The sequence below is a fragment of the Rhincodon typus genome, chromosome 1, assembly GCF_021869965.1.
Source record: "Rhincodon typus isolate 14 chromosome 1, sRhiTyp1.1, whole genome shotgun sequence".
NCBI classification, from domain to species: domain Eukaryota; kingdom Metazoa; phylum Chordata; class Chondrichthyes; order Orectolobiformes; family Rhincodontidae; genus Rhincodon; species Rhincodon typus.
Genome location: NC_063332.1, coordinates 151,245,687 through 151,265,071, shown reverse-complemented (window position 1 = coordinate 151,265,071; position 19,385 = coordinate 151,245,687). Strand labels below are relative to the sequence as shown.

The following is a 19,385-nucleotide window of genomic DNA, read 5'->3' as shown; positions in this document are numbered from 1 at the left end:
GTTGAGACCACAACTATTCGCATTCTACATTAATGTTCTGGACAAAGGAAAAGAGGGCATTTTCATTAAGTTTGCAGATGACACAAAGATGGAGGGGCAGGTAACGTTGAGGAAGCAGGTCTTGGATAAGCTAGGAGAGATGGAATACAATGTGGGAGAGTGATTAGTTTGCTAGGAAGAAGAGGCACAGACTATTTTCTAAGTAGAGAAAGTTTTCAGAAAGCACAGAGTGACTTGAGCGTCCAGGATTCTCTTAAGGTTAACATGCAGACTCACTTGGCAGTTAGGAAGGCAAATGCACTTTTAGCATTCATTACAAGAGGGTTAGAACACAAGAGCAGAGATATACTGCTGCTGAGGATGTATAAGGCTCTAATCAGACTGAATTTAGAATATTGTGTGCAGTTTTGTATTGGCGTGGAGTGGGTCCACAGAAGGTTTACAAGAATGATCCCAGGGATGAAGGCCTTGTCATATTTGGAGCAGTTGAGGATTCTTGAAACTTACAGAATATTGAGAGGCCTGGATTAAGTGGACTTGGAGAAGGTGTTTCCACTAGTAGGAGAGATGAGGAATCGAAAGCATAGCGTCAGAGTGAAGGGATGACCCTTTAGAATTAAAATGAGGAGGAATTTCTTCAGCTAGAGGTTGGTGCATCTGCTCAACTCATTGTCGCAGAGAGATGTGAAGGCCAAGTCATTGAGTGTATTTAAGATAGAGATAGATAGGTTCTTGATTGGTAAGGAGATCAAGGGTTATGGGGAGACAGCAGGAGAATTGGGTTTAGAAATATATCAGTCATGATCGAATCATGGAGCAGACTTGATGGGCTGAATGGCCTAATTCTGCTCCTGTATCTTTTTATTTTATGGAGAGAGATTCAGCTTCATGCAGTTAGAACACTAATTTTGTCACATTGGACACACACCCTTGTCTTCTTTATTATGTCCCATGCCATATTTATATTGTGTCCTTTGTTCTTGATCTTCCTTTTGTCTGTTCTGTAAATATGTTTTCTAGTTTCTCCCAATTCCTTGGTCTCATTTGGCCTAGACCATTATTCAGCATACTGCAAGTCTCATTTGTTCTCCTATTAAAATGCTCCAGCTGATGACTGACAACCTCAGAGCATCAGCATGTTGCATCTTGAAGGCTTTTCCTCTCTCAGCAGACATGCTATCATGACAGGGTCTCTAATGACTAAGACCATCCTATCTCTGACTGCATCATCCTTTAATTGTCCACACTCTTGAGTTTCAACTTGATGTGCCAATAGAGTCATAGAGATGTACAGCACAGAAACAGAGCCTTCGGTCCAACTCATCCATGCCAAACAGATATCCTAATTTAATCTAGTCCCATTTGCCAGCATTTGGTCCATATCCCTCTAAATCCTTTCTATTCACATACCCGTCCAGATGCCTTTTAGATGTTGTAATTATACCAGCCTCCACCACTTCCTTTGACAATTCATTTCATACACGCACCACTCTTTGCATAAAAACATTGTCCCTTAGGTCTCTTTTAAATGTCTCCCCTCTCACCTTAAACTTATGCCTTCTAGTTTTGGACTCTTCTACCCTGGGGAAAAGACCTTAACTATTCACCCTATCCTTGCCCCTCATGATTTCATAAACTTCAATAAGGTCATCCCCCAGCCTCCAGAGCTCCAGGGAAAATAGCCCCAGCTTATTCAGCCTCTCCCCATAACTCAAGCCCTCCAACTCTGGCAACATCCTTGTAAATCTTTTCTGAACCACTTTAAGTTTAACAACATCTTTCCAGTAGCAGGGAGACCAGATTTGAATGCAGTCTTCCAAAAGTGGCCTAAACAATGTCCTGTAAAATGCAATATGACACCCCAACTCCAATACACAAATCGCTGAGCAATAAAGGCAACCATACCAATCACCTTCTTCACTACCCTGTCTACCTGCAACTCCACATACAAGGAACTATGAACATGCACCCCAAAGTCTCTTTGTTTGACAACATTCCCCAGGACCTTACCATTAAGTGTATAAGTCCTGCCCTGATCTGCTGTACAAAAATGTAGCAACTCACATTTATGTCTAGATTAAACTCCATCTGCCACTCCTCAGCCTATCAGCCCATCTGATCAAGATCCTGTTGTATTCTGAGATAATGTTCTTCACTGTCTACTTCATTACCAATTTTGGTGTCATCTGCAAACGTACAAACCATATCTCCTATACCACAGTGATCAAGTTTCCCATTCCCTGACCTGTGATCTTGAATTAATATGGGGTTCAAAGTATATCTTCAAAGCCTTCAGAGCTTGCACTCATCTGCTGTTCAGTGTGATTTATGCTGCAATACAGCTTGTCGCAATCTCATCTAGTACTAACACTTACATGCTTGGCTTGTTTTAATTAATTTTGTCGCTATTTCATACATTTGCCACGAGGAGTATTAAAAAAATCACAACTCTGTTTCACATCTCCTTTGATTTCAACAACAGAAAGGAGTGGATAATTCACAACATTTTGACTCATCCAGTCAAATTTGCATGGGCTGTTATTTTTTATAACTTTTCCTTGCTGTTTCTTTCAGTTGATAGCTCTGTTACAACTCTTAAAATCCACACATTACTAAATGCATCATTCCGAACATGATGACGCAAGTGATATGCCTAATGGTTGCCACAGACTATACACAAATGTGTTGGAGTTGAAGCTCACATTGCTACGGCAAGACAGCCAAGTACAGTAAGTGCAATTTCAACTGCAATGACACTGTCTCCAAACTACCATCACTACTCTTGACAGCAGATACATGATGATTGCTTTAACATAGAACATTGGAATAACATCATAATGAATATTCAAACACTGAACCTAATGGTTGCAGCAATAATGGTGCAGATATATAAAAGTATTACCCTTGAATATAAAGGGTCACAAAGCACCGCAGTTAATTTTAGTCTTTGCTATTCAGCAGTAGTTAAATGCTATAGGAGTCTTACTACTGTGTTTAAACTATAGAAATAACTGCATTGTATTAATAAGTTGAAAAACAAATGACTGGCTGGTAGATTTTAGTGAATGTGATGGATTATGTAGCAGCTACATTAAAAGAACAGGCTGCCTCAATCAAAGCGGCAGCTATTTAACATGTTTCTTACATGGCAAGGTGTCAGTCATATTTTGCCACAGTGTATTTTATCTTGACAAAAATCCTTTGAAATCATAAAATCTTTTAAGAGAAAGTTAATTGTATTAATATGCTCGTAACAAGTATTTTTTTGCAACAGAAACATCTGAATTTAAGCACTATATGATTAACTGTTGCATATACTTCATACGTGGGATATAAAGCTGAAGTGTCAGAAGCTAACCCCTGCATGTTTGAAATATTCTTTGACTGAAATTCGAAACAAAGGGCCCTGTTTTGGTTGACTGCCCAGGATGTCTGCAAAGCTCCCTTTACCATTATGACAGTGCTAATGCAGGACAATGTATGTTCAGCTAGTCTTTTTTGCACCCATTTTCTGCATGACAATTGTTCATGCAGGGACTAATCTGTTAGTCCATTAAAGCTACAAGTATATGAGGAGCTCTTGGATTTCATAATCTTTAGTATCCTGAACATAAAATCAACTTTTTAACCCATGCAACATGACACTAATTAACTAAAGTTTAACTAAACGTTATTTCACTTACTTTAAAAGAAACATATACAAATTAAATAGCATTTTAAATAAAATGCATTGGCATGCCTTTCATACATAAAAAAAAATAACTTGGATTATAAGTCTTCAATGTACAAAATCAAAATATCCCAAGTGCTTCACAGGAGACTTTCTGAGTCAAAATGGACAGCAGTGGCTCAGGAAAGCAGCTCACCACCACCTTCTCCAGGATAACTAGGGCTGGCCAACAAACGTGGCCCAGCCAGCAATATCCACATCTCAATAAATTTTTAAAAAGTAGCATTATCAAAAAAATTCTTACGGTGCCACATAAGGAGATACTAAGGTAGGTGATCAAAAGCTCAGCAAAGAGGGAGATTTTAAAGCGTTTTCTCAGAGCTTAAGACTTTCACACCTAAAGCTATGGCCATCTAAAGTACAGCATATATCAGCGGTGTCCAGCAGTTTATAAGTGAAACATATCAAAATCTGAGAGCTGGAGACATGGTGAAGGTTACAGAAATTCCTGAATGGATAACAGTTTAAATATGGCAAGTGAGCTGAAGCAGGGACAGAGGCCCTAAGACATAAGAGCAGAAGTAGGCCATTTGCCCATTGTGTCTGTGCCACCATTTAATGAGATCATGGCTGATCTGATAATCCTCAACTCTCTTTTTGTCTTTTCCCCACAACTCTCGATTGTCTTACTAAATAAAAATCTGTCTATCTCTGTTTTGAATATACAGCAAACTGTTTTAACTGGCACCTTATCAACCAGCACTGTTGATAAATTAGCAATAATTCATATATGCAATGTCCAATTATTATGCTGTAAATAAAGTATAACAGTGATGTGTATATTCTCTGCATTATGTTTTTATTACTTACTGTGTGTTTTTACATAGATTTTTTGAGGGATTTTGATGTCCCAAAGCTTCGCTTGGTCAGGGTTTACTGCAGTTATGTGCACCTTGCAATTAGTCAGAATATTTGATCAACCTGCACAATCCTGGTTCCTTAGATGCTGATTAATAAAACGTTTGCTGTATTTGAATAGCTTTCCTTGGTAAAGACCTCCACAGATTGATTACTCTCAAAGAGAAGAAATTCCTCCTCATATGTCTGAATTGGGTGACCCCTTACCTGATATTATGCCCTCTGCTCCTAGATTCTCTTGCAAAATCCTTCTATGCTTAGGACTGACCTCTCTGGACTGCCTCCCATGTCAGCATACCTTTCCTTAGATAAGGGGACCAACACTGTTTGCAACATTCAAGGTATAGTCTAGCTGTGCCTTGTCCAGTTTGATCACAACATCCCTGTTTTTAATATTCCAATCCACTTTGAAATAAGTGCCAATGTTACATTTGCCTTCCCTATTACCTGTTGAACTTGAATACTAGCTTTTTGTAATTCATGGACAAGGACCCCCAAAATCCCTTTATGCCACAGATTTCTGCAGTTTTTCTCCATTTAAATAATATTCATCTTCTAGATTCTTCCTCCACACCCTCACATTTTGCCACATTATTTACCATCTGCCAAATTTATGCTAACTCATTTAATGTTGTATCCTAGACTCTCTCACAGAGGAAACAACTTCTCCGCATCTACTCTGTCAAGCCTCTAAGAATTCTGTGTGTTTTATAAGGTCACCTCTCATTCTTCTCAACTGTATTGAGTATAGATCCAAACTAATCAACCTCTTCTCATAAGAAAATCCTGCCATATCCCAGAATTAAGCTGGTGAACAGAAACTGGACAACATTGGACAAGTGGAATAAGTGATCTTACTGATGGCATTTCTTTGCATTTAGAAATTCTTCACAGCGTCAAAAATGGCACTAAAGCTGAGAACAATCTGGTTCAGCTTCAGGCAGGCAAAAGGCAGGAGTCAGCAACTGAAAATCAAATTTTTTTGGCTGGCACCAAAAGCAAAGTCTTCAACCTTCCTAATATTTCATTACATGCAATTTCTGTTCATCTTGTTCTGCACGCCAGACAAGTGGAGACAGTGAAGGGGTGCGGATGTGAAATAGCATGGAGCCACAGATACATTTTTGGTGACAGAGATAAGGGGCCTCATTATCAAATGAAAAGCATAACAATGAGCTCAATGCAATATGTTGCTTTTGGAGATGTTGTCCTGTAAACAGCTGCACCTCATTTTATCTCAATACCTAAAGGAAGATTTACAATGGCACCAGAGGTCAAAAATGTTGGGCATCATTAATCTAACATTTTTATACTTTAGAAATTATCAGAATATTTTGCCTGAAAAGCAAGCATAAATAAAACTGGAATAACACAGTATGGAGCTAGGGGAACACAGCAGCCCAGGCAGCATCAGAGGAGCAGGAAAGTTGACATTTTGGGATGGGACCCTTCTTCAGAAATTTCAGAAATGCTGCCTGGCCTGCTGTGTTCCTCCAGCTCCACACTGTGTTATCTCTGACTCCAGCATCTGCAGTGCTTACTATCCATAAATAAAACTGCACATTTTGCTATTTGCCTTGACATGTTGGATGGAAACAAAAGGGACTAGACTTCATAATGACTTGAAAGCAGGCGTGGAGCACATAAAATCCTATGGGTGGCCCTCCTGCTACCTACCCCCTTGCCCCTGACCTGTCTGAAATTTTGAGATTGGGGGTGGCCATTCACCATTGAGCCTAATGATGCTCTTTTGGAGAATTAATAGGGGGAGGCTCAAACCAGGCTATCAGTCAGCAGTTGGAACTGCATGACTGGTGTCAGGAGGTGGGAAATTACCTCCTTTGCAGTTACACTGGAACTTTCAGAGACGAAGCCCACTAAGGTTATTCCCCCACTGCCCTTTAACACTCTGGAATCTTAAACTCAGCCGCATTCATCATCACTGAGACCCTGATCCTAGATATTCTTAGGTTGCCCAATAATGGTGGGCGCGCCTGCAGTCCCTGCAGGGCCGCCACTTCTGGTTAGTGCATCTGAGACCACGCAGCGCCCACCATTTGATTCATTGGCATTTCTCCAAGGTGGGGTTTCGTCCTGAGAAAGAAATTGAAGTTCCACCTTAAAGCAACTAATGTTGCTTTTAATTTCACATTGCTGCATTCGTGAGTGGGATTCTACCTTCCTGACTTTTCAGCATAGGATGAGGGGGGAGCAGAGTCTGCAGCATCCTGATTAATCTAGCCCAAGCATGCTGTAATTATGTACACTATTGAAAAAATATTCAAAACACTTGAAAGCAATAATTCATTATTACAGGAGTTCATTTGAGACAATTTATGAAAACTTTCTGTAAAACCGAACACAGATTTGAACATGTTATACAATATTATTTGTACTTGAGACATTGAGATAACTTTATTTTTCAACTTACCAAGACTGAATTCCAGCTTTGGTTCAAAAGGAGTTTTGTCAATACCTGTAGATCAATGTAAATAAAGAGAACTTACTAACAACTATCTTATTTTTCCACAATTAAAAATAAATATACTTTAGTATGAGTTACAAGGTAAACCCTTGTCATGTTTATGTACAAATCATTTCTTCCTACATTTACTAAAAAAGCTGCAGTAAACAGGCAATTTTTTAAAATTCTGACAGGAAATCAATAAGTGCCCTTTATGACAAAATCTGAAAGCCATTTATTTTATGCATCACTTGTAAAAGTATTGCAGGCTTGCAGAGCATATGATTCTCTTCCCACCATCAGCTAATTTTGCTTATTTATCTTTAATGTTGAGGGGTATAAGTAGTGATGGACCAATATATTGAAATAATAAAACCAATTCAAATAATCAAAATTTTAAGACAATCTAATTCATATTCTTTCATACGTTGATTCAAAAAACATTGAAATAAGTAATGGCAAATGATGATGCAATTTTATAATTGCAGAATTTCTCTTCAATATAGGTCTCACCAGAATGTGCGTTCTGTGGCTAGTGATAGAAACAACACTGCAGCCATCGTTTCTGTCCTCAGACTACAAACAATCACAAAACCGGAATCCAAAACCAGGTAAAAACCAGAAATGGCAACATAAAGTTGCCTCTTTCCTAGCTAATATTCAACCAGAAGAAGAAACCTACTTTAGACATACCAGCTGTGATCATGAGATAAGCGATTTCTGAGTTAAATTTAGACTCTCTCCTGAACGTGTGAAATACAAGAAAGAACTTTAGACTTATAGAGTCATTGAGTCATTGAGTTGTATAGGATGGAAACAGACCCTTCAATCCCACTTGTCCTTGCTGGCCAGATAAACAAAATTAATCCAGTCCCATTTGCCAGCATTTGGCCAATATCCCTCTAAACTCTTCCTATTCATACCCATCCAGACGTCTTTTAAATGTTGTAATTATACCAGCCTCCGTCATTTCCTCTAGCACCTCATTTCATATATGCACCATCCTCTGTGTTAAAAAGTTGCCCCTTAGATCCCTTTTATATCTTTCCATTCTCACCTTAAATGCCCTTGAGTTTTGGACTTCCCTACCCTGGGAAAAAGACCTTGGCTAGTCACCCTCTCCATGTCCCTTGTGATTTTATAAACTTCTATAAGGTCACCCCTTAGCCTCCAACACTCCAGGGAAAATAGCCCCAGCTTATCCAGTCTCTCGCTATAGCTCAAACCCTCCAACCCTGGCAACATCCTTGCAGAAAAGTTTAAGAACATCTTTCCGATCGGAGGAAGACCAGAATTGAATGCAGTATTCCAAAAATGGTTTAACCATTATTCTCTACAGGCATAACATGACATCCCTACTCATATACTCAATGCACTGAGCAATAAAGGCAAGTGCACCAGTCACGTTCTTCAGTACCCAATTTACCTGGGACTCCACATACAAGGAAATTTGAACCTGCATCCCCAGGTCTCTCTGTTCGGTAACACTCCCCAGGAATTTACCGTTAAGTATATAAGTCCTGCCCTGATTTGCCTTACCGAAACGCAACACCTTGCATTTATCTAAGTTAAACTCCATTCGCTACTCCTTGACCCATTTGCCCAGCTGATCAAGATCCCATTGTACTCTGAAATAATCTTCTTTGCTGTTGACTGCATCACCAGTTTTGGTGTCATCAGCAAACATATTAACCATTCCCATGTTCACATCCATATCATTTATATAAATGACAAAAAGCAGTGGATCCAGCACCGATCATAGGCTTCTAGTCTGAAAAGCAACCCACCCCAACCACCCTCTGTTTTCTGCCTTGAAGCCAATTTTGCATCCAATTGGCTAGCTCTCCCTGGATTCCATGTGATGTAAACTTGCTAACCAGTCTACCATGTGGAACCTTGCTGAAGTGCATGTAGACAACGTCCACCATTCTGCCTTCATCAATCTTCTTTGTCACATCTTCAAAAAACTCAATCAAGTTAGGGAGATACGTTTTCCTGTGCACAAAGCCATGTTGACTAATCCCTAATCAGTCCTTGCCTTTCCAAATTCATGTAGATCCTTGTAACAATCCTGTTACAGATGTGTACCCAATCAGGGGCTGCACAAATGTAGACAATTGGTCACATCCACGCAAATGTTTGTACTCTAGAACATATAGCTGACTGTAAAGGTAACCTAAAGAAGCTTTTTCAAGTGTAGAACCTGAGTGAAGTTGCTCCTCACAGGAATTTATACCATGTGTCAAAGTATGATTGCCTATAACTCTTACCTGAGTTCAAGCAGATTCAGACACACTCTGGGAGACATGTCAGGAGACAGGCGTGACTTTCACTCTATGAGAAAAGTATTCACCTTTCTCTGTTCAGCCCTCAAAATGCTAGTTTTGACTTTAGTAGCTTACCACAAGCAACACAGCACAATGACATGCTTAGATCATCAAAATGAGGACTTCTCTGCCCTCCCTCTCTCTTTTCTTCCTCTGACACTACAGATTTTAAACATCCCAGGTCACCAAAATCTGAGTTCTATTTTTTCATGTATTTCACCTGGTCTGCTACTCTGTCCAATTCCAATTCTGGTTTGCACTTGTGGGCATTGCTTCTTTCCAAGGTTTCTCAAGCTTATGTGCAAAACCAATCACTCACTTCCTGTATATGCAGTGACTAGGGAGGGAAGAATTAGTCCTTGTACAATATATAAAAACTTGAAAAAATTACATTTTCAGGGCCTTGGGCCAAGTTCAGAGAAATAGAGCAAATTGATAACCACAATTATACCTGGTAACAGGTAGGTTTTGTATAGCATTTTTAGTTGTAGTATAAGTTTTGTAAAGAGCTCTAAATTATTAGAGATTTAGTAAGCCATGAATGAGGCTTATTAACTAGCTGTCAATCAATATTGTTTAATGCTTTTTAAAAAGTCATGATTTTTATACCATATATCTTTTAAGAGCTTTTAATTTTTTAGAGCTTGAATCATGATTTTTGGGATAGTGAGGTTGGTATCCCTACCTGAGGAAGAAAAGTTATGCCTCTGTCACCTCAAAGAACTGATTGATTAGAGTGTTTATTAAAAGAATAAGTTAAAAAGACACAACAGAACCTCTACTACAAAGTAAATCTATTTGAACAAAAGACCATGTAGAATCAATCAAAATAATAATAAACTGAATTAAATTGCAGTTACAGCTATCATTTCAGAGCTAAATGATCCAAGTACATACTTATTCTAATGTTAACATGAGACAGCAATGATGGGATTGATTATTGTAAAACAAACACCTAATTAAATTGTACCAATTTTTGTTTAGCAATATTTTAAAGCAGGTATTTTGCTGAAACAGTTGTGTCAGTGTTTAGATTTAATGATAAATGCCATCCTTATACCACTTGTACCATTTAAGTCCTATTGGTCGAATTTCATTTTTAAAATCTATTTTTAAAAACAAATCATTTTACCTAAGTTCCATTATGATTTATTTCATTTGATTTGATAAAAATTAACCTTGATGTATAATTAGAACATTGTAATTTTCAATTTAATTTTAATCAGATCATTAATCAAACCATAAATGTTGCCTTAAGGCTTTTAGATGGTTTAACTCATTTTTAATCAGTACGTATCATGCACTGTAAATCTTACTTATCAGTGGAGATGGTATCTCTGGTAGAGGGAGAATTTGGTTGATTCCATCTGGGCTTGTATTCGCTTTGATTTCCATAATGAAATACTGGAGGTGTGCAATTCTCCTTTGCAAGCCTTCACAGTTTGCCTCTCGGAGTGCTGCAATCCAGTCTTCACAGTCTGACTTTGAGATAGCTTCAAGATAAATCTCTGGCTCGCCACTCTCAAATTCTGCACTCAGAAAATCATTTAATACATTCAGTAATCACAATTTTCACAGAATGGTGACAGGATTAATGCTGTATACTGTGTGTAACATTTGTCAGCTATCTTCCCTACCTGTATTTGAAATAGCTAATACACCTCTGCAAGCTACCCTCTGCTGTTTTTATATTCAATGTACTTTCTCACAGTAGCACAGCAGTTCTTAAAACAATTAAGAGAATATAAAACTAGATTGCATACTTATCAAGAAAAGAGGACTCTGTAATAGCATTTGCTGTTCAGCTGGAATCTTTTCTTAGACTTTAATGCACTCAGCAACAAAATTCTGGCAGAAAGTCCATGGGGATTTACTAAGGTGAATGTGCCCATCTTCTCAGCAATAAATGCTGTACTTTAGACTTGGTTAACCTTCCATTCTTATCAGAGAAGTACTCATCAATTTCTGATGTAACAAGGCATGACAACTTTCATGAATTTTAAGGCAACAAGTTGTATGGGTCATTACAGCCATTTCTGCTACCTAAGGAATTAGCAGAGCAGGATATCACACTTAGTTAAGGGTAGGATAGCCATAAAACTCATGCAACTATCTAGCTGCATTTTTATGCTTAAGCATCCAAATAAATGAACAACTATATTTGATACATGTTTCAAAAGATGCAAAATTCACCAGGAATTGGGAGTCTGGTCAGTCAGTCATTGTCAGATAAATACAAATTTATTGTGATGCTTAGCCTTACCAATCAAGAAAGAACCCACAGGTCAAAGCAGCTCCAAGCAAATCCCTTACAGCACTACATTCATGTATAAACTTCACTCTCAAACTCAGCCAATAATTCCTGAAAATGTAATACTTTATAACTGTCAACTCTCTCATAATTGCATGTCTGTGGGTTAGGAAACCTAACCAACTGACAGTCATTTCACAATAATATAAAGTGCACCATTCACTTGTATAAATCACTGTTTTACTCAGAGACAGACACAATGGAGGCACTTCATTTTAGCCGAGGACATCTGGTGTGAATCTGCTACAAGTGAGTTTACCCCCAGTTTTACAGGCTGACTGATGCTATTTTCCACATGAGAAATGAATAATGAAGAACCAATCTGATCCAATCAATTTCTCACCAGGTAGAATTGATAAAATGATCCACAATGAGATCACTATTGCACCTGTGACTATCTTTAAGTACATAGGCAGATGGGCCTTTCAAATTGTGCTACTTGAAATTTCCCTAATTATTCTGTTTTATTGAAATGCCATTTACAGTGTCAAGAATGATTGATTACATTGAGCATTTGACTTGATTAAGATATCAGAACTGGAGAATAACACACAATGAACAACTTCAATAAGATGCTTCTGAAAAGATAATCAATTAAGTGATATGAAAGAAGGTGGTTTATATTTTTTATTTCATCAAGCTACTCATAACTTCTCTGAACAAGACTACCAATTTAAGAGCAAACTGAAGACTGTGTTGTGGAAAGATTTTCTTCCTGAAGAACCAGTTGAGTTTGTCTAAAGCGCTGTTCATAGTAGCCAACAGGGAGTTTTATGCAAGTAACCTAAAGTATCAAAGGAAGCTTCCCAGTATCTAAAGGAATGGCCATTTACATGTTAATTGTTTCAATTATGTTTAAGCGTGGCTTCACTTGCATTAAAAACTCAGCAAGGAAAAGGACATAAGAAGTAGGAGCAGGGGTGGTCATTCAGTCTTTCAAGCCTGCCTAGTATTCGAGAAGATCATGGCTGATCTGCCCCAAGCCTCAATTCCTTTACTGTGTTTTTCACAGCCCTCAACTCCTTGATATTTCAAAAATCTACTTACCTCCTCTTTAGATACTTGCAATAATCTAGCCTCCACAACTCTTCTGGAGTAGAAAATTCTAGATATTCATTAGTGTTTGAAAGAAATTCCTGTATGTTTCAGTGTTCCTTTATTCTGAAACTACATCCGCTAGTTTGAGATTGCACCACTATTGGAAACATCTACCCTGTCAAACCCCCTCGGAACCAACACAATCTTAATAAGATCACCTTCACTCTTCTAAACTCTAGTGGATAAAGGCTTAACTCTAACCCTAACTATGTTTAGCCATTCATGATACTTCAATGATTCATTCCAGGAATCAGCCTAGTGAACCTCTTTTTAATACTCTATTAACAGCCTACAATGCCATACAATGTCAATATATCCTTTTTTAAACAGGGAACCAAAACTGGACACAGTTTTCCCGGTGTGGCCTCACCGACATTCTGTACGGTCGTATCAAGATTTCCCAGTTTTTAAACTCCAAAATTCCATTCGCCTTCTTAATTACTTGCTGCACCTGCATGCTATCATTTTGTGTTTCATGCAAAGAAAACCCAGATCGCCTGGCGTCGTACTTTTCTGGAGTCTCTCTTCATTTAAATGATAGTCTATCTTGATTCTTCCCATCGAACTACATGAACTTTCACTTTCCTATACAAAACTCAATTTGTCAAGTTTTCCCCCTCCATCAACCTATCTATATTCCCACATAGCATCCTTATGTCTTCTTCACAACATGTCCACCCAACTTTTTGTATCATCAGCACATCTGGATACTTATACTCTATCCCCTACTTCAACTCATTAATATAGGTGATAACTAAGCGAGGCCGTAGGCACCTTTTGAACCTTGTGGCACTCTGTTAGTTTCAGAATTTCCAACCTGAAAAAGACCCATTAATCCTGGTTTTCTGACTTGTGTGTTAACCAATTCTTAATCCATGCTAATATATTACCTAAAAAATAACGAGCTCTAATCTTATACAATCATTTTTATGTGAAAATTTATCAAATGCCTTCTGCAAATCCAAATACATTGTATGATTTAATATTTTGCAAGGACTAGGCCAGACATATCATAAAAGGGTTGCGTTTTCCCAGGAAGTTTGAGTCGAAAAGTCTCCCAACCCAGCAGATCCAACTCCTTAAAGACCCCCTGCTACTCTACTTACCAACACCTTTTAAAGGCAGGCACGTGACCAGGTCAGCAGGCTAGAACTTCCATTTCCATTTGCTGGGGCATTGTCCTACTTTTAGTGATAAATATCAGACTCTCAAACCCTCATTGATGCATCCATTCTCCCTCATAGCCTCATTTCCCCTCATATCTTTCATGCTCTCTCATGCCTCTAAGTATCTTCCATTGCCATTCACCCATTATCAACAATGGGCGGACACTGTAATGTCTTTGAAATGGTTAACTAAAATAAGCTAAAAAGCCAATCTTTTTTTAAAGAGATTAGCATAATAAAATAACATAAAATTACTCCTTCAAAACAATCATTCCAAAACAATTTAAATCCTCTCAAGTGGTTAATCTGCTGTGAAAGCAAACAGACATTAACTTTACTAACCACAAAGATATCTAATGCTTTAATAACATCTTAAAGCTGTCAATGTATCATATACAGCCCTTGGTTGAGATAAGTGGTTTTGACCTGTTAGAACTCTGCTAAGCATTCATAATGGGCTCAGCTATCATAACAAATTCTGGGAAATATAAATAATGGAGTTCATTAATATTGAGAAGCAAATGGGTTTTAATGGCCTAAGTTTCACCACACATCCGTTCAAACAAAGCAACCCAGGACTCATGGAGCTTTTCTTCTAAGTGAATGCTGCAAAGCTATTTATTTCTATCATTTTAAAATGACTGGGCGTTTAAATCATTTCAGACTATTACACTGGAGATCCCAATCACTGCAGTAAAAACACATTTAATTACAGTACATTTTAACTATTGACCCTAAAAGGGAAAAAATGTTATTTTTAAAATTTATATTTAAGAGACTGTTGATGAAAGAATTCTAAGAGAAAATGACAATTTTCCTCACTCCCCACTTGTAGGGTTCTCCTGTGGTTCACATCTGCTTTTAAAGGCCATGAACTCTAAATACGCACTGAAGGGACTAATCCCATGTGTATTAAAAAGCCTATTCCCACAATGGAGTTGACAAGCTTGTGAGGGCTGTGTGCAGGCAGGTTACCTGTATCCTTATCAGTATTATGAAATACCATGCTGATTTCTTCTTGTATGCAGTAAAGTGTGAAAAGTTGGTGCTAGGAAATGAAATTCTCTCTTTTGAAAGCAATCAAAGAGTCAACGATATGTCCTTCACTAAGCACAGCACAGATTATTTAGGTGCAACTAATACCACAAACTCTTAGTTTCAATACATTCAGTCTTTCACTCCATCATTCCAAATTAGGTTTGAACACTGATTCCCGAGTCTGGAATATGCTATTCTACCTTTTCCTCAATCCCGTATTATATCACTATGATCTAGAAATAAATAGTTGTGGATGGAAATTGCTGGAGAAACTCTGCAGATCTGGCAGTATATGTGGAGGAGAAGTTGAGAGTTTCTCAAGTAACTTCTGTTTTTGTTTCAGATTTCCAGCATCTGCAATTCTTGTTTTTAATTTATTACAGTAGGAAATGGCTGTACTTTTAGTACTGTGGTTAACTTTCGGCCTTGGAATGCCAGTTATGATCATGACCTGATGTGTGGTCCCCAATTTTGGCCAGACCCTTTCCTTTGTTTGAAAGCTTGGCTGATATCAAAATATTATGACAGAGGCCTGTTGTCAGTTATCTACAACTGAACCCAGTATTTCAAATATATTTGTGTACCATCTATGGGAGAAATGTGGAAAACACTGGCATTTATTTTGCCAGCCATCCCGAGGTTGTAGTAAAGCTTTTCATGGTCATAGTGCCCCCATAATAATGTCAAGTTGAGAACTGTAGAATATTGGCCAAATACCAATGGAGGAAAGCATTACATTTCCAAGTTGAGATGGTACATGATGTTGCAACGAACTTGGAAGTAGTAATATTCCTGAAGTTTTGTCACTCGTGTCTTTTTAAGTGATAGAGATTGCAAGTTTGGAAAGTGATGCTGAAGTTTTAAGGTTCAGGTATAGATAGAATGTACTATAAAAACAGTGGATACTCATTTCAGAGACAAACACACACTGACCAAGGGAACCAATTTCTTGGAAGATATAACACTTCAAATTCATTGCAAATGCATTCATCAATGGTAAGTAGTTAATTCCATTTATCATTCAGCCTTTGTTGGATCAGAACATGAAACATGTGCAACAGGGGATTCACCATTTGTACTCACATTGTTATTATAACAGATCCAGTGAAGCAGCTGATACATGCTCCTTCTATGCGTTGAAAGTTTGGTGGGGGGGAGGGGTATGGAATTTGATGATGGAGTCATTCAAATTCAGGGGTGCAACTTGGACCTTTTCTCATTAAAGTTGGTGATTACCGGGCACTCGCAAGGTGAGTGATCCGCCAATTGCAATTTCAAGCGCGGACCACTTAGAATGATTATATAAATAAAAGGAATTGCAAATCACTTGTGCCTGCATCCTCCCAAAATATTTTGGATGTGGCGCAATGAATTTTAGCTGTATGTTTATAAGACTTTGCTTACCTGTTCATTACATCTTTTGTCCTTCAAAACCAGACAACAGTCTAACAATTCCTAACCGTACTGTTTGACTGATGTCTCAAAGTTTATTTTCCATTTTCAGCCTGACATTTGGTCTACCCAACAATTTCCCATATATGAATAATAATATCATTTTAATTTCTCTATCAGGAACTACTGAAATCTATATGGACTCATAAATGTAGGAAAGCTTTTTACAATCACATTACTTTTTTACCAACATGATACTTGCTATGTGAGAAACTGTAAGGTACATAAATTACAAATGGCTTACATCTAAGTTAATGGAAAAACCCAGGAATAGGTTTTTCAACAAACCTTAGCACGTAATAGGAATCCAGTGAGTATGGTACATCAGACTTCAAAGAAGGCATTTGACAAGGTGCTGCATAAAATAGAGTCATAGAGCATGGCCGCATGGATCAGACCCTTCGGTCCAACTCGTTTATGCCAAACAGATATCCTAAATTAATCTAGTCCCATTTGCCAGCATTTGGCTCATATCCCTTTAAACCCTTCCTATCCATAGACCCATCCAGATAACTTGTAAATGTTGTAATTGTACCGACCTCCACCACTTCCTCTGGCAAGTCATTCCACACATGCACCAGCCTCTGTGTGAAGAGGTTGCCCCTTAGCTCCCTTTTAAATCTTTCCACTCTCATCTTAAACCTATGCCCTCTAGTTTTGGACTCCCCCACCCTAGGAAAAAGACCTTGGCTATTCACCCTATCATGCCCCCCATGATTTTATAAACTTCTATAAGTTTGTTCCTCAGGCTCTGACACTTCAGGGAAAACAGCCCCTACCTATTCAGCCTCTCCCTGTAGCTCAAACCCTCCAACCCTGGCAAGATTCTTTTAAATCAAGACTGATTCGGAATGTTAGATCCCAGGTGATTAAGCATAGAGCATTGGCTTCAGTAGAGGATTGACCAACTGATAGAAAGCAGAGGGTCACAATACATGGGTCCTTCTCTGATGGCAAACTGTAACTAGTGTAACTGTAACTGATGGCAAACTGTAACTGTAACTAGGTGCTGCAGGGTTCAGTTCTCAGACCTCAACTATTTACAATCTATATAAATGCTCTGCCAGCAGGGACATAGTGTAACGCAGCAAAATTTGTGGATGATCCTAAAATAATTGAGAAAGCAGGTTGTGGTAAGGAGATAAAGAGTTTACAGATGGATATTGATAGGCTAGGAGAATGGGCAAGATGAGTTTAATGTGGATAAGTGAGAGGTTGTTCATTTTGGCCAGAAAAATAAAGGAGAAATTATTATTTAAATGGGAAACAGATTCAAAGTGTGTCAGTGCAGAGGGATCTAGACACCTTTGCATGAATTGCAGAAAGTGCATGTGCAGGTGCAGCATATAATAAGAAAGGCAAATATAATCCTGACATTTATTGCAAAAGGACTGGATTATAAAAGTAAAGAAGTATTGTTATAATAATATGAGGTGATGGTGAAACTACATCTAGAATACTGTGTCCAGTTTTAGTCTCCTTACTTGAGGAAGGATGTGGTGGCACTGGAGGCAGTTCAGAGGAGGCTCACCAGATTGATTTCAGGGATGAAAGGGCTGTCGCACGAGATATGGTTGAATAGCTTGGACTTATACTCGTTGAAGTTCAGAAGAATGGTGGATGGGGGGCTGGATCTGATTGAGGTATATAAAATGCTAAAGGGGATTAATAAGGTGGATGTTGAACAAATGTTCCTCCTTTTGGGGCAGTCTCAGACAAGAGGTCATAGATATAGAGTGAGAGGAGATAGGTTCAAAATTGAGATGAGGAGAAACTACTTCTCTTAGGAGAGTTGTGAATCTGTGGAACTCACTATCATAGAGTACAGTGGAGGCAGAATCAATCAACAAATTCAAGAAAGAAATATATATGTTTCTGATGAAAATCAAGATAAAGGGCTATGGGGAGCAGGCAGGAAAGTGGAGTTAAGACCAGGATAAGATCAAGCATGATCATATCAAGTGGCAGAGTAGTCTCAAAGGGCTGAATTGCCTCCTCCTGCTCCTAATTCCTATATCCCAATGTTCCCAAGATGTTTTCCGGACTTCACCTGAATTGTAAATTTGAAATACTGGGGAATAATTTAAATAATTTAAACAAGGCTCTTGCCCACAAGGTGGACAACCAGTGAAAACTCTGCATTGCCTATTTTGACAAGGCTCACTTCATTAAGTGACAATCTGGCAGTTAGCTGGGCATTTCTTCTTGGGATTGATGTATGCTGTATTTCTAATTGTGGACTACAATTGGAAAAGAGCTGTTTTAAAAGCCTAGGATTGCTGTAGGATTGTCACATCGTTTGAAAGCAAGAAAACTGATATTCATTCCAAGCATTATTTACAGAGATATTCATTTGAGCAATGATTAAAATATGGATACAGACAAACAAGAGGCTGTTTGTATACAGTTGGAGCTTTCGTTGGTACAAGTAGCTGATTGGTCTGTGGATCAGTGATCAGTTATTGATGATAAACACCCTCTGCCTGTCAACAACTAGGTGATTAGTTCTCAGGCAAATGAAAAGGATGGGGCTGTAAACAAGATACAGAAAAGCTAAAGACTCTTAAATGCAGTTATAGTATTCCTATCTTTGAGCCAGGAGGCCCAGGTTCAAATGCATAACATTTCTGAGCAGGGTGATTTAAAAAAAAATACGGAAAAGCTTTCAGATCTCCACCAGCTCAGAAACTCACTCTGTACTCTGCAGCAAAAGCCATTTTAAGCCTGAAGAAAACCAGTTTATCTTTCCTTCAGCAGTTGTTGTAATCTGTGACTTTTAATTGTTAAGTGAGACCTTTTAGAAGTGAACCAGCCACCCTGTGACTCTTTCAAAGCGGTGGAAGCATCTGAAAAAGCATGATTGACAAACAGTATTCATACCAGCACAAAAATCATCTCAGGAACTAGTGGACTGCTTTCCCAGTCTTTCCCTTTGTCCATA

General features: G+C 38.3%; 1 protein-coding gene across 1 annotated transcript in view; it reads right to left on the bottom strand.

Moving 5' to 3' along the window:
• Positions 1-19,385, bottom strand: part of inpp4b (inositol polyphosphate-4-phosphatase type II B) — a 718,933-nt gene that overhangs the window by 401,151 nt on the left and 298,397 nt on the right. Inside the window, exons 4-5 of the mRNA XM_048597564.1 lie at positions 10,696-10,908; positions 7,020-7,064 (exon numbers count right to left, since the gene is read on the bottom strand). Coding sequence (XP_048453521.1) covers positions 7,020-7,064; positions 10,696-10,908 — 258 coding nt within the window. The remainder of the gene's footprint in view (positions 1-7,019; positions 7,065-10,695; positions 10,909-19,385) is intronic.